Source organism: Lissotriton helveticus, chromosome 9 (assembly GCF_964261635.1).
Source record: "Lissotriton helveticus chromosome 9, aLisHel1.1, whole genome shotgun sequence".
In the NCBI taxonomy this organism is placed as follows: domain Eukaryota; kingdom Metazoa; phylum Chordata; class Amphibia; order Caudata; family Salamandridae; genus Lissotriton; species Lissotriton helveticus.
The window spans coordinates 745,887,983-745,909,137 of NC_136070.1; the positions used below are offsets into that span (position 1 = coordinate 745,887,983).

The window sequence follows — 21,155 nt, forward strand, 5'->3', positions numbered from 1 at the left end:
CGGAAAATCTTTCTTCAAAGCCCATAAATAATGTCTGTTCCATGGCACATTGGATGTATGTCGGACCACATGATCCAGGAGCCTCTTTCAATGGAAACTCTCCTTCAACAGTTCAGAACGACACATCATTTGCACTGCTGCTACCCTAATGTTCCAAAAACTGTGAAATCCATTCACTCTTTTTTCTTGATATTCAACATATCTCTTATTTTGTCCAGAAGCTTTTCAATACGTCTCTGTTGCATAATTGTTTCCTTTCATAATTCCCCTTATGAAATTTTTATTCATAACATTTCTGCATTCTCTCGTTATCTACTTTCACATCAGTTTCTTTAGCTGGTTTCTCAAATGCAAGACACTCTCATTTACCTGCTTCTAGAATCAGAAACAGCAACTCATTGTATGGTAATTTCAATAGTGTATTACTTAAATAGCATGAGCGCAAAAAGTGTTGCAGAGTCAACTTACCTGCTGAATCTCTGCTTTCACAAGGACTCGCTTCAGCGACTTCACAATCACTAAAAAGGCAGTTCTTTCTGCACTCTATGCTTTCTATCCTCATTTTAGGGTGGGCCTCTTGCACCCAACAGCTCATCAACCTCTTCATTTTCCTGATCTGAATCATTCTGCTTTGCATCTTTAGATGTTTACTTCAACTGATCACTGGCTACCAAACCACTTACAGAAGCAAACTCTTCAAATACTTCCACAGTGTCTAACACTTCTATGTGCCGGTTTTCACTGCAGTCTAAAATCCATCCAAACCTGAATAACTTTGCTAACCCTAGCCCCTTTTATGTGTCTCTGATTTGATTTTTCATTTGCTCGTTTTCTCACTTGTTTAATACTTCAAGCTACACAGATGGTGGCTGGGGTTTCATACCCAACAAACATTGCCTCCGAAAAGACTCTTTTTTTTCTAAATCAGATGTACTGTTCTCAGTAGCTGTAACTGTGTGTAACTCTCTGTGGCCTTGTCCCATTGTTTCAACCACAAACGTATGCATTACACCTTAATAAGCATTTCATGGGCTAGGCTTCCTAGCTGCGGAGACAGTTACACCTCTTCCAGCAATTTTTCAGGCTTAACCATACTTCTTACCCATTGTTAAAATCACAAATTGAAACAACATTCAAATGAATGCAAAACAACTGCACACTAAGTGAATACAAAACCGAGTATTACAAATACAATATACACTAAAACAAATAAAACAAAATCAATTGGCAACTGTATCTGCGATCACTAGGAAGCAGGAAAGAAATTCATACTAACCAGAAGTACACTAGCAAGTAGAAGCGCTATGCAATCACACCAGGAACTAAGCCTCGATCAATGACAAAGTTCTCGAAATAGTTTTACCTTTTTCACAAATAAAGTAGTACCACTGCTTCATTCCAAAATAATACACACGCACACCTTGGCTATTGAAGAAATCATAAATCTGAAGCCTGAGAAACTGGCATGCCACACTTGAATCCTTGAATCCTCCATCAACACTATACTTGAATCGCAAGTCCACCAAAAGTCAGCACTTTGAATACATTAAGTGTCAACACACAATCAACAATAGTGGCATCAATCAAAAACACCAACAACACTGCCCTAAATTCACACTTCTTCCTCCCGCATCAAAATTGCCTTCTACTTTTGCAGCGTGAATCTTTGTGGATTCACTATGCTGTGCCATCCAGTGGTTGGGTCCGTAATTGTAATCCTTTTTTTTCTTCTTTTGTGACCCAGATGGGCGTCTACATACCACCATTTGGTGTCCTTCGTGACATCGACCTGCTTCCTCCTGAAGCTCCCACTTTTGGTCGCCATATTCAGATTCTTTTTTCCGCTGTTGGGTCTGGATGGTTGCCGAAGAGTTCCAGAGTTTTGGAAGAGGAATCAAGCAAAATCGAAGAAAATTCGACGAAGAATCAAGTTTTCAACTACACTGGACTACAGGTCAGGTACCCGGAGCGACGAAGTCGAAGTTTTAACGTACAAAATCTCGACGTTCGACGGAGAATGCGCTAGCAGGGGGCTCCCTGAGCGCGGGTATGGACAAAACACCGTTCACTTTTTGCACCAATTGCCACCACAAGGGCGCCCAGAAGGATCAACATCCAGTCTGCAACCTCAGCCTGCGGCTTGACCACAGAAGCAAAGACTGCAATGCCTGCTCGACATTTACACCCAAGACCCTCAGAGTAAGGTAGAGGCAGAGAAGGGCGAACCACAACTTGCAGGGGCCGCCTCCATCGCTACAAGACTTTGGCCTCTCCAGTGGAGAAGAGGACAACATCGCCGAAGGACAGGAAGACTGCACGGTCGTCTAGGTCCATAAGACGATGTCGAAGGAGTTAAGGGAGTTGTCGACCCCTAAACATCCAAGCGACACTCGAAAGAGTGAAGCAAAAGCCCAGAGCGACACTCGTAGAAGTGAAGCTAAGTCCTCGAAGGGAGCTCTGCTGCCGAAACACTCGACGAAAGAAACAGCCTCCTGGAACAGTCAACCGGGCGGATTCTTCAAAGAGGACTCACAATCGGCGAAAATCCTCAGACGTCGAAGGTTGCCCTCGAAAAAGACACCTCGGAGCCAAGGAAAGAAGGGTAGACTCATCGTTGACGTCCTCGAAGAGAAGTGCTCCAACCCTCGATCCCGAACATGCTGCCGAGATGGAGAGGAAGAACAGGAGGCTCGAGGCCGAAATGGCGAGCATCCTACAGCGGAAAAAGGACTTCGAGAAGATGAGCCAATACACCATCCCACCGAAACCCGCGGTCGAAGTCGAAAGGGACGACGAAGACGCAGAACCGCCGAAAACGCCCAAGCCAATCGAGGAACTGGGAGAAGAAGACTACTATTTCGAGGGAGAAGGCGACGAAGATCTGCAATCCTACCAGGACTCGACGCCCTCAGAAGCACAAGACATGGAATGGCAAGATCTCTACGCCGAATCGCCGGAAGAAGGCGTAGACACTTACCCTTCAAGGCCCTCGCTGCCGGAAAACATAGGGATCTACAATATGGTGGTGCAGAAGGCTGCACAGACTTATGGGGTGAAAATAGAGGGGGAGAGCCCAAGGTATGTTTCCTCCTGGAAAAACTACTGCCTCAACAGACTGGGAGCCAATTCCTGCCCATGCTCCCTATTGTGCTGGACCAGGGAAGAGAGGCCCTTAAGGAGCCAGCAGTATGCAAAGCTGTGACACCTAGAACGGAGAAGACGTACAAACATTCTTCAAAGGACCCTGCATACATCTAAGGGTCAGTGCCAGCCGACTCCGTAATTGCAGCAACGGCTAGGAAGAATGTTCCCACAAATGCCGGACCACTTCCAGACAAGGAGAGTAGGAGGATGGATCTCACAGGGAGAAAGGTGGAGAGAAATGTGCAAATACATTGGCGCATCGCAAATTCCAATGCCCTGATCAACAGGCACGCATGCCAACACTGGGATGAAGTGGGGCAGCTCCTTAAAACATCTACCAGACCAGTACCAGCAATAGGCAGCTCACCTGGTAGAAGGAAATGACATTACAGATGTGTGCTGCAGAAACATTGAGCAGCCTAATGATGATAGGAGTGACTGAGAGAAGACACACGTCTCAGAATTTCGGGATTCAAGCCAGAGATACAAAGCAATATCTTAAATACACCCTTTAATGGAGAACAACTGTTTGGCACACCAGTGGACGACAAGTTGATGCAGCTCAAGAAGGACAACGAAACAGCAGGGTCCATGGGAGTGTTGCAGTTCAGGCGAATGAGAAGAGGCACAACCACAAGGAGGCCAGGTGGTAGAAGTGGAGGCAACGTGCCGACCACATCGCACCAAACGTTCCATCAAGAAACGGACGAGGACAAAACACAAAGAGGAAGACAACAGCCCTCAACCAAGTGACTCCGCCATGCATCCGGTCCCCACCCTAGCAACACCTCGGGGTGGGCGGAAAGACAAAAAGAAAAAATGCAGCCAAACGTTCAACGACAAACCAGTACCTCGAACACTCAACACCAGTAGGGGGAAAAATAAGAGACTTCATCCAGGAATGGAGGAAGGTCACATCGGACAAATGGATACTAAACATCATACAATGCAAGGAGGCAATAAAGGTAGTACCGCAGAACCAAAGGAACAAGGGGGTTCACTCAACTTTCTTCCTGGTGCCAAAGGTGGACGAAACGCTAAGAACTATCCTAGATCTAAGGTTCCTGAACAAATTCATAAGGACTCAAAGATTCAAGATGACCTCCCTACAAGTGGTAATACCACAAATACAGCAAGGAGACTACATGGCTACTGTAGATTTAAAGGACGTATACTTGCACATCCCCATCAACCACAAACACAAGTGCCTTCTAAGGTTTGTGATCAACCAAAGCCACTACCAGTTCACAGTGCTGGCATTTGGCCTGAAATCTGCACCGAGGGCGTTTACAAAATGCCTAGCAGCTGTCGCAGCACACCTACGAAGGCAAGGGATACACGTGTACCCCTATCTCAACAACTGGCTTGTAAAGGCAAGTTTGTACGACCAATGCAAACTACACATCCAGCAGGTCTTACTAACACTGACAGGACTGGCCTTCTCGATCCATTGGGAGAAATCGGCAACAGAGCCAGAGCAAATCAAGATTTTCTTAGGGGCAGAGATCGACACCATACAAGCCAAAGTGTTCCCCAGCAGGAAGAGAACATTGGCGATACTGAAGGAAACACGTCATTACCGCAAGGGGCAAGTTCTGACAGTGAGGACGGTGAGCAAACTAATGGGAATGATGGCATCATGCATTCACCTAGTACAAAATAAATACTACACATGAGGCCATTCCAGGAATAGATACAGCAGCAATGGTCAAAGGCAACTGTGAGTTGGGAAGATCTAGTGGTTGTCATACATGCAGTGCATCAGGAAATAGCGTGGTGGAACAAACAAACCAAATCTCAGGGGAAACGATTCACACAACCAACTCCAACAGTGACCATCACGACGGACGCCTCCCAGCTGGGGTGGGGCACGCATATACACAAGCTCAAGGTGAGAGGGCTATGGTCTCAACAGATGCGGTCAAGCACATCAGTTACCTGGAACTAAAAACAGTGTTCCTAGCCCTGAAAGAATTTCAGAAGCAGCTGTACGGAAACAGGGTGTTGGTCCAGACAACACCACAACCATGTTCTGCATCAACAAGCAGGGAGGAACACAGTAGTGGAGCTATCGAAGCTAGCACAGGACATATGGACATGGGCCATCCCGCTAAGGATAGACCGACTAGCAATGTATCTCCAAGGGGAGTACAACGTGGAGGCAGACAAACTCAACAGGCAGACGTCAGCGTCCCACGAATGGGAGATCAACCAACAGTAATTACAGAGTATTCCGGAAGGGGGGTACACCACAAATAGACCAAAATGCAAAATGCCAACACTTCGCATCCAGACAACCAGACCATCGGTCACAAGGGAATGCGCTATGGATAAGTTGGTCAAAGACATTTGCATACGCTTTTACCTCGATCCCACTGATAAACAGGGTACTCAGCAAATGCAGGATCAGCAACATGGCTACGTGAATGAGGGTTTTTTAAGTAATGGCGGTTAGAACTCCCGAACCCTGGTTGCAGGTGCAAGTGATCCATTCCCCATTGATTATTATTATTTGAATTTTGTAGTTTTTAATTCGCTTTCTCAATGGCTCCCTCTGGTAATTGAAGATTATCACGTCGTCACAACCTCACAACTTCATTGTCATCTTATGCGATCCTTTAGACTCGAACAATTTCAAAGTTTTCAATGTATCATATTCTTTAACTTCTTTTTTTTGTTCATTCATTTCCTTTTCTTACTGCCTTTGACCTTGGTTTTTTAATTAGCCTTCTCAACAGTAGCAAATGCCTAGAGGTCATGTCTGCTGGTAAAGAATTATGGGCTATATTTAGAATTTAAGAAAGCGGCACATTTGCTAAAAAGTGGCAGATATTTAATCATGCACATTTAGATTGCTCTTAACATCAATGCACTCCTGATAAGATGGGCGGGGGGCCTGCTAGTTTTGACGGGTGTCGTGGGATCTGCCCAACTTTATATAATGCCTGATGACTCTATGTAGTGCTTGTATGTGACTTTTTGCAAAACATTGATGCACACAGAAATCACCTCATTTTAAAACTAAAGCAGATTTTCATATTTTTCTGAAAGGCTATAAAATTGTGAATCAGGACATTCTGCTGCGGGTGTCAAATGGAGAGGAAGCGCAGATGCGGGGGCATATTACTCGAGAGAAAAGTGAAGGCATTACAGACCCTCATGTAGGTGAGTGCTACTGGTGTACCAACGAGAAGGACCTTCTTGCATACCTACTTTTGTAAACAACATGCAAAAGAAACCCTTGAAACCTGCGCTTTTTTTAAGCTGCCCATCACCTGAGCAGTCCTATTGACAATAGTTGTCTGGTTTGTGGTTCAAATTCTGCATCATTGGTGTGAAACTTGTATGGAGACTTGATCTGCTTTGTGAACATTTTATGGGTGGGGTAATATCTTTTTTAGTGTGGGGTAATATCCTTAACTCTGCAACCCTGTGAGGGAGTCCTAAATGGAAATGTTGTAAAATCCTAAAGATTTATTTAAGAACTATTAATTTTGAGAAAAAAGCCTAATTTTAGTTTGAAAAGAAGATACAGATATTTTATTCTCCATGATACAGGGTAGCCTTTCTGTAGTTGGATTTTGACCCATGACCTGGTTGCCCCCACAGTTTTACGATACAGTATGTGCTGCCAGTAGTTTTTGACTAGCCCTTGATTTTTTTTGTAGCCATCCAGCCTGATATTTTATTGAGGATCAAACAGGAAGTTCAAGAGCAAGATGATTGGGATCCGATTAGCTCAGAGGATACAGATGATACAGATGTTGATATGCCTGGGACAGGTGAGTCTGCTGTTCTCTTTACAGTTTTGGGTGTTTCAGAGCTATGTTTCTCTGGGCGAATGTACTGATTTCAGTGCATACCTTTAGTTCTATTCTCAAGAGACTTTATGGGAAGTACCCGGACTACTAAAGGTTTCTGAGGTAGATGTCAACACTGAATTTTAATCATGTTGCAGGAGGTTTCTGTTGTTGTAATAGGCTTTCCAGTATGTTTATTGGATCTCTGCATTATACTGAATGTCTGAAAATATTGGCAGCATGCATCTGTCATCTGAGAGATTCAAAGTATTCATTATGGAGCAACAGGTCTCTGATTATATAGATTAATCTCGCGGATGCAGGTGAGTAATCATTAGAATGGAAAGTATTGTATCATTTACAATGTCAGTAGCATGGAGCTTCATGTCTGGGCTGTTTGAAAGGGCATTTTAGTAACTACAACATTGATCTAGCCTGAGTGATTGGATTAGGAAAATAGATCTCTAGAGTCGATGAGGTCTTGAGCAGCACTTGTCTATGAGAGTTATTAAAATCCTCAGTTTTATTCAGCATTTTTTAAGTGCAAGTCAATTTTTCAGCATTGAATCTAAATGTCATAAATTAATTGAAATTCTTTTTCACAGAAACGTTGACCTCAGATACCATGGAAGCCTTCCGTGTGTATTCTTGAGGCCGGTCCGTCCTGGGATTTTCATAATTTATAACAGCACAGATAATAATTTGACAAACCGTTTTAAAAATATTTGTAGGTAAATGTTTAACAATTGAACAATTAAAATGTTCTCCTTTTTATTTTTTTTAAAGAAGACCGTGATGTTATTAAAATTGTATGCTTCCTTTCCGTACCCATAATGTTCTTCACCAGCTGCGTTGTGCTCTATCTGCTGGATAGAGAAAAGTCCCATACCATTGCAGGATTTCATTGGGATTTGCTTTTGTTATAGGGTGATTTCTTCCCCTTTCTTTGCACCAATACTCTTCCGTCTTTTCAGCCTGAATGACTGTAGAACGTAAGATGAGGTCATGGAATGTTGGTGTGTGGACTGGGTAAGAGTGTCAGTTGAAGATGAGAGGCTGAGCAGCAGGGAGGCTGCTCCTGGTGGGGATACTACTGATTACCATCTTATTACTATCTACCATCTTTCTACTTACCTGGAACTCGACATAATAAATTACATCTTGGAACCTACAACCTTGCCTACAATTTGGACTTCTTCACTTAGATTCTGAGTCCAATCATCGCCAAAATGTACTATCATCTTTGGACTATCTTTGGAACTGCAACTAAGGAATTCACCAAAGATACTGCAACTTGCTGAATTCGAGCTTGAAGCATCTATGTGTACATTTAAGTCTTCTTGAAGAAACTGGCAGCCCCAGCCTCACCAGTGACCATCGCGCAAGAATTCACTGTCCACAACTTCTTAGTAAGCAAGAAAGGCCACTTTATTAAGACAGGTGTGAAACCAAAACGTCTTACAACATATTTCATTTAGTTAATTATTTATTAAACTCAAAACTTTCAGCTCACTGAGCAACCTTACTAAGGCGTAAACCCCCACTAAGTAAAACCTAACAAACCAAAGGCAACTAACTCTTCTACTACGCCCTCCTTTCCTTTACCTGCCCTTTGAGGATGGACCAACCCGCTCCAGGCTGCCCACCCCCCACTAAAAACCCGCCTACCCACAGAAAAAATTCAACCTGTCTTAGCGTGGCAAACCTACAAAACACAATCAGTACCTAAAGCACTGATAAGAAAAAGGGCCCAAAGGGAAAAAGAGGGAAGGGTGGGTGGGGCAAAACAAACACCCCCCCCCCCCCGCCCCCCCCGGTAACACCCTTTCCCTCCCTATGCTAGCCCTATATATAGAGCCGGCTCGTGCACGGCTCTCCCTGGGTCCCCCCCTAGACCAGTCAGCCTCAACTTGGGCTGCCAGATTCTATTTTACTCAAGCCTGGTGAGTTGTGTCCTGTTTGTTCTTTACACTCCCAGTATCCTGTACTTCCTGGACAGCCTGCAGCCCAGGGCATGCAACCTATGAAAACACTCTGTGTAACTTCAAACCAGCCGGGCTACAAATAACCTCCAAAGTAAGTTCAAGGCTGGTGTGCATCTCGTTGTCAACTACAGTTGGAGGACAAAACTGGCAGCATCATTTTTACAATGACCGGCACAACTGGGTGTGAGTGTTTGATTGGTTCAGATGCTCCGTCCATTACCACCCCCTTTTGTACAGTTAACTAGAGGTGCAGCATTTTTACATGGGAAGAGTGGGAGACTCAAATTGCTCTTTTTCATCTGGTGCGGACAAAGATATTTTATCGGAGATGTACATGTCTGCGGCGTAGTTTTCGAGTAAGGACTTCAGCTGAATGATTTTTGGACTGCACCAGACCCTTGTATCTTTGGTGTTGTTTCCAAAGTTATGAACTTACTGGTACAGTTTTTTTTCAGCCCTTATTCACACTGTGGTGTCCAGGGGAAACGTGTTGTTTAAACCCTGCAGTTGTGTAGTTTATTTTTGGAACAGAATAGGACCAGAGTACACAGTACATCTTGGGCTACATTTTCAAACGACTTGTGAGTCTTTAACCATGAGGAGGTCACTGCCCTACACAGCATTGGATGCCAACAGCCACATCGAGCTTTGAGTTAAGATGTCGCGCGAGACATCGCTCACCGCAGTTTGTCTTTATCTTCATTGTAATGTTTGTCCACTACGCCTATCATGGTGCGAGTGTGCTTGCAGTCCTATTATTTTTTTTTTTAAATGCTATAGTTTATATGTTTCTGCATAATTAACACCTATGCATTGTTATGTGATGTGAATTTATTGATACTATTCTTGTCTTTAGCCTATTCGTATGTTGCTGTGTGTGGGTGCTGTAGGGATTTTCCCCTATTACTGCTTGACGATTTATGCTTTTACTGAGTCATATAGCTATTTATTTACAGCGTAGCGTATTTGCTTTTATTTGGTTTCTTTGCCTGTCCAGCCCTAGTGTTTTGACTACTGTGTTTTCACGTATTGGTCGTTCACCAGTCTTTACGTGATTGCGTTGTTTACATGTGGTTTCTTTTGCTAATTTCATGGGTGAGTTTATCTCATTACATCTTCTGCTGTTTTTGTGTGTGAGTGCAGTTCAGTACATTTTTATACTGTTTTGGTGGGTGAGTGCATCTCAGCCTCTGGCTGCGTTATTTTCCTTGTATGGGGTTGCTGTGTACTTTTGTATCATAGTGCTTGTTGCATAGTGGGTATACTACCACGTACGTAATTTTTCTATGTTCCGTGTTTGGTTCGGTCATGTTTACAGCGCTGGTTCGCTGTTTGCTTCACCGCTCTTCCTTCTCTACTTCTATTTTGGTTTGCCGTTGATGGGATTTACGGATTGTAGGGGTGCCTGAGACGTCAGGCGTACGAGTGCTGTACGTGTTTTATGCATTTCAGTGCAGCTTTATGTTTCTGTTTGTGAATTGCTTCATGTTTTGCCTGAGACTTTTAGTCCCTTCAGGTGTGCGCATTTCATGGCTTTTGTTTTGTTATTCTGGGTTGTGCCTTTCCTTTGAGAGAAAAGGGGATGGTGTGCGTGCCATCCTTTTGCTTCAATTTTCTTGTTATGGTATTCTTGCATTTTATGCTGTTGTATTATTGTATTGCAATTTTATGCTATTGCTTTATTGCGTTTACTTACCATGTATTATTGTATTTAAGATAGTACTAACTTCCTATCTTTTACTCTGTTTCATATTCTTCATTTTTGAATTTTCTTCTTGGACTTACTCCATTCTTTGTTCCTTTATTCAGTACATTTCTTTCTTTGCACCAATACTCTCCCTTCTGTTCAGCCTGATTGACTGTAGAACGCAGGATGAGGTCATGAAATGTTGGTGTGTGGACTGGGTAAGAGTATCATTTGAAGATGAGAGACTGAGCAGCAGGGAGGCTACTCCTGGTGGGGCTACTATTGATTAACATCTTATTACTATCTACCATCTTTCTACTTACCTGGAACTCGACATAATAAATTACATCTTGGAACCTGCCACCTTGCCTACGATTTGGACTTCTTTACTTAGTACACCTTTGCTACATGTTTTTTTACCCTGGAGTTTTTTGCAGTTCATCTCCATCTTTTTTAAAGGGGCAATATCCTTTTGCGTCTCTTTAAAAGGTGAGACCATTGTGGTTGAAAAGCCAGGAGAAATGGATACACCAGATAGATTTCTTCTCTCACTGAAAGAAACGGAGATGCATACAGTTGTGAGCATTACAAGGAGATACATTTTAAGATTAATAAAATCATTTAATTAACGTTGACCTCATTGAGACTGACCATGAAGTTTTGTCAGACATCTGTTCAGCTTAAGCTTTAACCCTAAGTTAGCAAAGTCAGTGTCTACCCCTGATGGAATTTGTCTGTGCTGCTGTGCCTTTTCTACTCCTAATTATGTTCCTACTTGGTGTCCTCACAAATAGCAGTTACAAAAGTGTTGGACAACCAAGTCTTCAGTAAGACCATCAACCATACCATACCGGACCTTGTTATCCAATTCAAATCCTGACTGCCTCAAATTCCACGGCTGTAGTCAATCAGTCAATATTCTTTGAATTCGATTATTAGAAATAACCATAAAAGAACAGACAAATATCCCATGAAATATGCAATCAAATTACAATAAGTAGGTTAAAACTGAGATATAAGTAAATAACTCATTAAAAATCCACAGAGTTACGGCAACATATTGCGTTTTTAAGTAAAGCTCCAGCAACAAGACAAACCGTATCATCATCTGCTGTCATGCCAAGAAAAGAAAAGGCTGGCCTGCACTGTAGAAACACCTGCCTTTTTAAAATAGGTAACATAAGTCTTCGCCTAAAGGGTTTATAAAGTTTACAGGACAATGTAAAATTCAGCAGGGTCTCAGGGGAGATATCATCAAAAAGGCACACGAAATACATTTTGGATTGCATTTCCCCAACGGAAAACACAGATCACACCTAATGGAGCCCATATGAAATCTAATTATGAGTGACCTCCCCCATGCTTATTAATCTGTGAAAGGTAGGGCTTAATCCCTGGCATGTTTTAACGATAACAAAGTCTCTCACAGACAGTTTTCCTAGTTCCTCTGATTCCCTAGCAAACACAACCAATTTCTGGAACTCCTTCTGTCTTGGCCCAGCCCGCCTCCCTTTTATTCAATATGAGGAAGAAAATAACTTGGTCGACCCAGGCTATTGGCTATGTTTCTAATATACTTCAGCTAGGGAATTTTCAGGCCCAGATCACAAGACAGACATCTAGAAATAATGTCTCTATTGAGTACTGCATTCTTGTTCCCCCATATTGAAATCCAGAAAACTTTATACTACATAATCTAAGCCCAGTTCCTCATGTTGTGCAAAACATAGGGTGGTGGGCCCAACTCCAAGCAGACGCCTACAAAACAGATTCAATTCTTGCTCCGTAGTGTGGCTATTCTAATATCTCTCAATGGGAGCCCCAAAGGTTAGAACTGGTAGGCAGTTTAGTTTGTACTCCTCCAACAGGGGCAAAATGAGCTTATTGCCAACTATAGATGAAAGTTCAAAAACAGTTTCCACTGGGATGTTAAACGAGAGCACCACTTAGTAATGCATGGTAACTCATTTCACCTGGCATCAAAGGTTACTCCCAGATAGAAGAACTCATGAACACAACACATTATTTGTCCTTTAATAACCACTGGACCTGGTTTGCTCTGGGGGTTTACTATACACCATTTAGTGGATTTTAGATATATTAACTCTAAGTCCATGTCATCCATATATCTGACAAAGACGTCAACAGCTCCCAGTAAGCCATTCACAGTTTTAAAAAGTAAAATTGCGTCCTCGGCATACAGCATAGCTGGCATGCCTTTGCCAGTTACAACTGGATTATCTTTACACTGAGAGACTAAAAAGGAGTACAGACCATTAATATATAAAATAAATAAAATGGGACCTAAAACACACCCCTGACGAACACCCCTAAAAAGACTAAAAGATTCAGTGCCCTCTCCCTCTGTGGCTAACCTGACTGAAGCTCTAACTCCATCATGGGGCACCTGTAAAAATTCTACCATGTTGTGAGGCACACCCAGCTTATGTAGAATTTCCCAGAGTTTGGTGCGGTTAACCCTATTGAATGCACTACTAAGGTCCATAAATGCAAGGTATAAAGTTCCTTTCTTGACGATAATGTATTTCCCAGTTAACAAGTGTCAATTTAACGTAACTTCACAATAAGGTAGTAGTGGTTCCCAGAAAGGAATTTACCGCACATCAAACAATGTCACATCATTATTAGAGCCAATACTTGTGTGAAAAATATCTAAGTTCAAACGAGGTGCTACGCAGGTTCGACCCCTTACTACCAGAAGGTGCTAATTGCACATTAGATAACTAATGTGCTACATACATTACACATACTAGAATCTTATTTGAAGCACTCTCTTTAGAGTAAACCAAAGAACCATTTAATCCTAAGTATAATAGCAGTGTAAATGTAATCGTTCACAATATGTCCAATTCAAAAACAGAGATCCCAAGTTAACAGAAATGATTCTGAAGAGTCCACAATGTTTGTTGTTTCCATGGTTGAACAAGTGCAAATTTAACCACTGCTACTGAGTTCCTCGGCCTTCCGATAACCCATACTGTACTGGGCTCATAATGGCTATAATTTTGGGCCCAACTCTCTATTCTACGCAAGATAATGCACCCCAGGATCGTTGCCATTGAGTCCAGCGAAAAGCTAGGTCTGTAACATTTGGGATCAGTTCTATAATGTTTTTATATAAACTGGAACTATACATGCCATTCGCCAGGAAGGGGGGGTATGCCTTGTATTGCTGCCGCATTTAGGACGTTCGTGATAATGGGTGCCCATAATTGAACATTTTCTTTATAAAAGTCCATCGGTATCCTGTTGGGGCCAGGGGCCATTTTTGATGGACTTTCTTGAATAGCTTCTATCACTTCATCTAGGCAAAACCTAATATCCAAAGGGAGTGAGGATCAGTCCACAGTCCAGCCTCCATCTGAGTCTCCCTATAGGAAAGAATTCGACTCAAGTGTTCGTACTAGCGTTCAGGTGCTATGTTAGACCCTAGCCCCTCTGTTGTCCCGGTTGTGAATCTCCCTTTGTTTACAATTTTCCAGAACCTTGTAGTGTCTTTTATCTAGCATGCCTTAGCAAGGCTCTCCAACATCTATTTCTTAGTCTCCAGTTTCCTGTTTTAGGTCTCGTCTCCGCTAGCGCATGTGCTAGCGCGAAGCGAGAGCTTATGTAGGCACTTCAGAAATGCTCAGAATAAGCGGATCACACACAGTGCATGTGTGACGGGCGCGCGCTCACCATCTGAAAGAGACACGTTAGTGATAGATTCCTTACCTTAGAATATCCCCAGGCGTCCGGCTGGATCCGGAAATTTTTTGCGTAGCAGTACCCTTGCGCGTCGGTAGGAGTCGTCTGCGGCTCGGCGTCCGTCGTCGGCGTCGTAGGCGCCGTGATGACGTCGTCGGAGTACTTAGACGCCGCCTCCGCGTGCTGATGTCAGTTCTTCTTTTTTCCGCGCCAGCAGCGCAGATCCGGAAAAAGTGGTACCTTAGTCTTTTTTGACTAAACTTTTTTGATCTTTTGATCGTCCTTTTTTGAGTCTTCGACTCCGAAACGGTGCCGGTAGGGATGCCTGGTTTTAAGCCCTGTGAGAATTGCGACCGGCTGATGTCGGACACGGACCCTCACCGTCGGTGTCTCCACTGTCTAGGCGTCGACCACGACGACAAGACCTGTTCCGACTGCCGGGCCCTGACTTCGAAGGCTAGACGTGAGCGGTCCCGTAAGTGACTCAAACTCCGGCAGTCGGCCCCGCGCCAAGAGAGGTCCCGGTCCAGACGGAGGTCGAGGGACCGGAGCCATCATAGCTCCGGGAGTCGACATCACTCCTCAGGGTCAAAGTCGTCAGGTAAGCACAAGAAGTCGAAGAGACGTCATCGCTCTTCCGACTCCATCCCGACGCGGCCGGGGGGGATTCAGGTGGCACCACCCACGCGGCTCTGTCGGAGTCGCTGGTGCCGCGTCCGGCTTCATACCCTCCGGTCCCTGGGCCTAACGCGACGCCAGAGGAGATCGAGCGGTTCCTCATGGCCATGAGGTCCCTCTCTCCTCCGACGGGCTCCGCGGCGCCTTCGGGCCCAGCGGTCCCGTCTGGGGGTCCTAGCTGGTCGGGTACTTCGGTCCCGACGCCGTCGGGTGCTTCGGTTCCGATGCCGCCGGCGCCTTTGGGCCCGGCTATGCAGGGCCCTGCTGGATCCGCTTCCGGATCCGGGTTGTCCTCGGGCGCCGCCGTCCCCGACGCCTCCCTCGACCCGGTTCGGGCGCCGGTGCGGCGCCGCTGGGCGCCGCTTCAGACGCCGTTCGGAGAGTTTGTTTTCCATGAACCGGCCCCATCCTTTGCTAACCCTGAGTACCAGGAGATGGGTGATGAGGAGGATTGGGAGGGGTCTGAGGACCCTCTGGCACGTGAATGCCAGTCTCAAGAGGATTGGGCAGGTGAACTTGGGGAGGCCAGTGGTATAGACACTTCGCCTGACACTGGCTTTGTCTCGCCTCCTACCGTGGCTACGGAGGAGGGGGCAACCTATAGTGTGGTGTTGATGAGGGCTGCCAAGGCCTTGGGCCTTGAGCTCCCTGTCGCGGCCGTGAGGACTAACCTTCTCACCGAGGTCCTTAAGCCGCAGTCCTGCTCAGCCGAGCCTCTGCTGCCGTTTAACGAGGCCTTAACTGACGTTCTTTTGGGCACTTGGTCCAAGCCCGCTACGGGTTCGCCCGTAGATAGGAACGTGGCCAGACTCCACCGCCCGGCCCTGGACGACCCATGTTTCCTGTCCACCCACCCCACCCCCGAGAGCCTGGTCATCCAGGCCTCCAATTCCCAGACCGCATTCCCGTCGGATCTGCCGGACAGGGAATCAAAGAGGTATGAGCAGTATGGTAAAAAGATCTTCTCCTCCCTTAGTGTGGGACTGCGGTCTTCCAACACCGCATGCCTCTTGGGCCGCTACACCCACTCTCTGTGGGATACGGTTGCGGAAGTGCTGCCAGAGTGTCCGTAGGAGGTACGGGCCAAACTCGGCCAAGCCCTTGTGGAGGGCCGGGATGCAGCCAAATATTCTATCCGGTGTGGGCTGGATACCACTGACTCACTAGGTAGAGCGATGGCAACGACGGTGGCGGTCAGACGCCACGCCTGGTTGAGGTCCGCCAACTTTTCGGCCGATGTCCAAAACACACTGATGGACATGCCGTTTGATGGCCGTCGCCTTTTTGGCGACAAGGCTGACCATGCGCTTGAGCGCTTTAAGGACTCCAGGGCTACGGCCAAGTCCTTGGGCCTCTCTGCCCCGCGCCAGCAATCGGATGCCTTTTACTCCTTTCGTGGCCACGGAAGGGGTGTACCCACACGTGCTGCCAGCCACGCTCCGCAGGGTAATACCCAACCTGGTGGCGGCCGTGGAAACCGCTGTGGCGGCAGTCGGGGACAACGGCGAGGTCAGTCCACACCTTCCCCCGCAGCATCCGCCTCAAAACCCTCCTAATCCGTGCTTTCAGGCCCATGTGACGCCAGTGGGGGGCAGGGTTCGCCATCACCTCCTCCACTGGCGCACTGTCACGTCGGACAGGTGGGTGCTGCAGATCGTCCGAAGGGGCTACTCCCTCCCCTTCGAGGCGACTCCTCCAGCCATGCCACCGCAGAACCACTGTGTATCGGGGGATCATTTGCGACTTCTGCAGGAGGAAGTTACGGCCCTCTTGGCCAAGGGGGCCATCGAGCGCGTTCCTGGGCCAGAAGTAGGGTGTGGTTGCTACTCCCACTACTTTCTGGTACCCAAGAAGGGCAAAGGGGGCCTACGCCCTATCTTGGACCTATGGAACGTCAACGGCTTCCTCCGGAAGGAGAAGTTCAAAATGCTGACACTGGCTCAGGTCTTAGCTGCCCTGGACCCAGGAGACTGGATGGTAGCGTTGGACTTGCAGGATGCTTATTTCCACATCCCCGTCCTGCCGGCCCACCGGCGCTACCTGCGGTTCACGGTTGGCCACGAGCACTTTCAGTATACCGTGCTCCCCTTCGGCCTTACCAGCGCCCCACGGGTGTTCACAAAGGTGATGGCGGTGGTCGCAGCTCATCTGCGCAGGTTAGGGGTTTCAGTCTTCCCCTACCTCGACGGCTGGTTGTTGAAGGCGGGCTCGCCCCAGACAGTCGTCAGCCACCTCCAGACTACGGCAGATCTCCTGCACCAGCTGGGGTTCTCCATCAATGTGCCAAAGTCACACCTGTGCCCCTCTCAGAAGCTCCTCTTCATCGGAGCGGTTCTCGACTCGGCGCGGTTTCGGGTTTATCCACCCGAACAGCGGGTCCGGGATATTCAGGCTCTGATTCCCATCTTTCAGCCGTTATCCCGGGTCTTGGTCAGGTTGACGCTGCGGCTGATGGCCTCCTGCATCCTACTGGTGCATCATGCCAGGTGGCGGTTGCGGGCTCTGCAATGGGACCTGACGTTTCAGTGGGCCCAACATCAGGGCAACCTGTCCGACCACGTCCTGATCTCGGAGGGCACTGCGAGACAGCTGCAGTGGTGGCTCACGGACCGCGATTGGGTCAGCGGCAGATCCCTCTCCCTTCCCCAACCTGAGCACGTATTTGTGACTGACGCGTCCCTCCAGGGCTGGGGAGGCCAGATGGGACAGGCGGAGATCAGAGGCCTCTGGTCTCCGGCGGAGGCCCGGCTCCACATCAACCTGTTGGAGTTACGGGCGATTCGTCTAGCACTGAAGGCATTCCTCCCCTCTGTCCGGGGGAGTGTAGTGCAGGTGTTCACGGACAACACCACCACCATGTGGTACTGCAACAAACAGGGCGGGGTGGGGTCATGGACCCTTTGCCAGGAGGCTCTGCGCCTCTGGCAATGGCTGGAACGCCAGGGCGTGACCCTGGTGGCTCAATACCTGGCAGATTCTCTGAACGCCAGGGCGGACGAGCTCAGCCGTCGGTGCATGATGGATCACGAATGGCGTCTGAACTCGGACGTGGCGCAAGGCCTCTTTCAGCAATGGGGAGAGTCTTGGTTAGATCTATTCGCCACCGAAGAGAACGCGCAATGTCATCAGTTCTGCACGTTGGAATTTCCAAGGCGGCACTCGCTCGGAGACGCTTTTCGTCGCGAGTGGAGTTGCGGTCTATTGTACACCTTTCCGCCTATACCACTTCTGCCCAGAGTGCTGAAGAAGATCAAGCGCGACCGGGCCCAAGTCATCCTTGTGGCTCCGGACTGGGCACGAAGGTACTGGTATCCAGAGCTACTCAGTATGTCAGTCGACCCCCTGGTTCGTCTGCCTCTTCAGGAGGACCTTCTGTCGCAGCAACAGGGGTCGGTCCTCCACCCGAACCTGTCCAGTCTCCACCTCCATGCTTGGAGATTGAGCGGCGACAGTTGAGGCCATTTGACTTGCCTCCTGAAGTCTGTAACGTCATTCTGGCAGCCAGCGTCCCTCCACAAAGTCAGTATACGCCTGCAGGTGGAACAGGTTTGTGGCATGGTGCACAGCAAAGGCTGTGGATCCTCTCTCTGCCCCGCTTTCTGAGGTTCTCCTCTTCCTTCTTTCTCTTGCCCAGCAGGGCTCTGCTCTGGGCACTATCAAGGGCTACCTTTCTGCCTTTCTGAGGCTGCCTGATCAACCCTCTTTGTTCAAGTCCCCCATTGTAATTAGATTTCTTAAGGGCATCACACACACGTTTCCTCCTGTTCCGTTTGTGATGCCTCAGTGGGACTTGAACCTTGTTCTTACATTTCTGGTGTGCGCTCCCTTTGAGCCACTTCACAACTGTCCTCTCCGCCTTCTTACTTTGAAGACTGCTTTCCTAGTTGCCATCACCTCTGCCAGGAGAGTGAGTGAGCTCCAGGCCCTTTCTTGTACTCCTCCTTTCCTTTCTGTCCATCCGGACAAGGTTGTGTTGCGTACTAAGCCATCTTTCCTGCCTAAGGTTGTCACAGCCTTCCACATAGGGCAGTCTATCACCTTGCCAACCTTCTTTCCGCCACCCCATCCCTCTAAAGAGGAAGAGAGGCTCCACCGTCTGGACCCAAAACGTGCGCTCTCATTCTATTTGGATTGCATACGCCAGTTCCGGGTGGATGACCAACTCTTTGTTGGTTACGCGGGCGCTAAGAAGGGGAAAGCGGTGCACAAGAGGACCATCTCCCGGTGGATCATCTTGTGTATCCAGGCATGTTACTCCTTGGCTAAGAAGGAGCCCTCTGTTGGATTGCGGGCTCATTCCACCCGAGCCACGGCGACTGCAAATGCCCTGGGCCGGGAGTGCCCTTACAAGACATCTGTCAGGCAGCTACGTGGGCATCGCTGCACACGTTTGCAAGACACTACTGCCTGGACAGCCAAGTCCGAAGGGATGGCTTCTTTGGCCGTTCTGTCCTCCAGGACTTTCTGGTGTGATTATTGGTTCGCCGACCCACCACCGGGGTTGGTATTGCTGGGCTATCTATTCTAAGATAAGGAATCTATCACTAACGTGTCTCTTTCAGATGCACAAGTTACTACTTGTGTAACGATATATCTGTAAGAGACATTAGTTAGTGATAGATTCCTTACCGACCCACCCATCCTCCCCGTTCTGCGAACCGATATCTAGGGTTAGGGTTATCCCCTTTCAGGGTCCTAGTTTCAATGGAACCAGTGTTGGTTTATAACATGGCTCAGCGCTTCTGGCGTGGAAAAGCTGTGTCTAAGAACTGACGTCAGCACGCGGAGGCGGCGTCTAAGTACTCCGACGACGTCATCACGGCGCCCACGACGCCGACGACGGACGCGGAGCCGCAGACGACGCCTACCGACACGCAAGGGTACTGCTACGCAAAAAATTTCCGGATCCAGTCTGACGCCTGGGGATATTCTAAGGTAAGGAATCTATCACTAACTAATGTCTCTTACAGATATATCGTTACACAAGTAGTAACTTGTGCGTTTGGCAGCATGCTGCCACTGACAACAGGAAAGCACTTTGATCTATATCACTCCCCTCTCTCACTCCCTCCTCCCACTTGCTCCTGCTGAGCCTCACAAAGTGGTTGCATCTCAGCCACAGACTTCCTGGCTCGCATGCCGATACTTTGTTGCAATATTCCTTCGCATTAAGCCTTTCTGCTTGAGCCAGCTGTTTTTTTGTCACCGCCCTTATCGTAAGTGGATCAAAAAGCACCACAAGTAGAGGTTACAGCAGTTTTCGATAGAGAGGTTAATTTATTATTTGGAAATCTGTTCGATGCACCACTGAAACAGTACTCACTCCAAAGATGCAAATCTCTAAATTTAATCGTTTTATATTGTCTACATAGAAGTTGCTAACAGGGCAGTTCATTATTTTCTGCTATTCCCTGTTTCCGCCACACACTCCACTCCTTTGTGTCTCCTTTCTGGCCTCTTTCCTACTCTACTTAACTTTTCATCCTTTCTCCTTTAATCCCATTTCCACCTTCTCACAACCCCTTTGAGCACTGTTATCTTAACATTTGTGTTTTTCTCTGTCTTATGATGTCTGCCCTGCCACCATTTACTTCGGACCCTCACACCTCCTCACCCTCACACCTCCACACCCTCACACCCTCACTCACCCTCACTCCCACACTCACCCTCACTCACCCTCACTCACCCTCACTCACCCCTCTCACCCTCACACACCCTCACCCACCCTCACCCACCCTCACCCTCACAACCCTCTCACCCTCACAACCCTCTCACCCTCACTCACCCTCACCCTCACCCCCCCTCACCCTCACAACCCTCTCACCCTCACCCCCCCTCACCCCCCCTCACCCTCACACCTCCACACCCTCACACCCTCACCCCCTCACTCACCCTCACTCACCCTCACTCACCCTCACTCACCCTCACTCACCCTCACTCACCCTCACTCACCCTCACTCACCCCTCTCACCCTCACACACCCTCACCCACCCTCACCCACCCTCACCCTCACCCCCCCTCACCCTCACAACCGCTCTCACCCTCACTCACCCTCACAAACCCTCACCCTCACACACACTTTCACCCTCACAAACCCTCACCCACCACCACCCTCACCCTCCCCCACACCCTCACCCTCCCCCACACCCTCAC

General features: G+C 47.6%; 1 protein-coding gene across 1 annotated transcript in view; it reads left to right on the top strand.

Annotated features, from left to right (window-relative positions):
• The window catches only part of LOC144781842 (uncharacterized), a 469,031-nt gene that overhangs the window by 155,154 nt on the left and 292,722 nt on the right, over positions 1-21,155 (top strand). The window contains exons 4-5 of the mRNA XM_078660870.1: positions 6,196-6,309; positions 6,813-6,926. Coding sequence (XP_078516996.1) covers positions 6,196-6,309; positions 6,813-6,926 — 228 coding nt within the window. The remainder of the gene's footprint in view (positions 1-6,195; positions 6,310-6,812; positions 6,927-21,155) is intronic.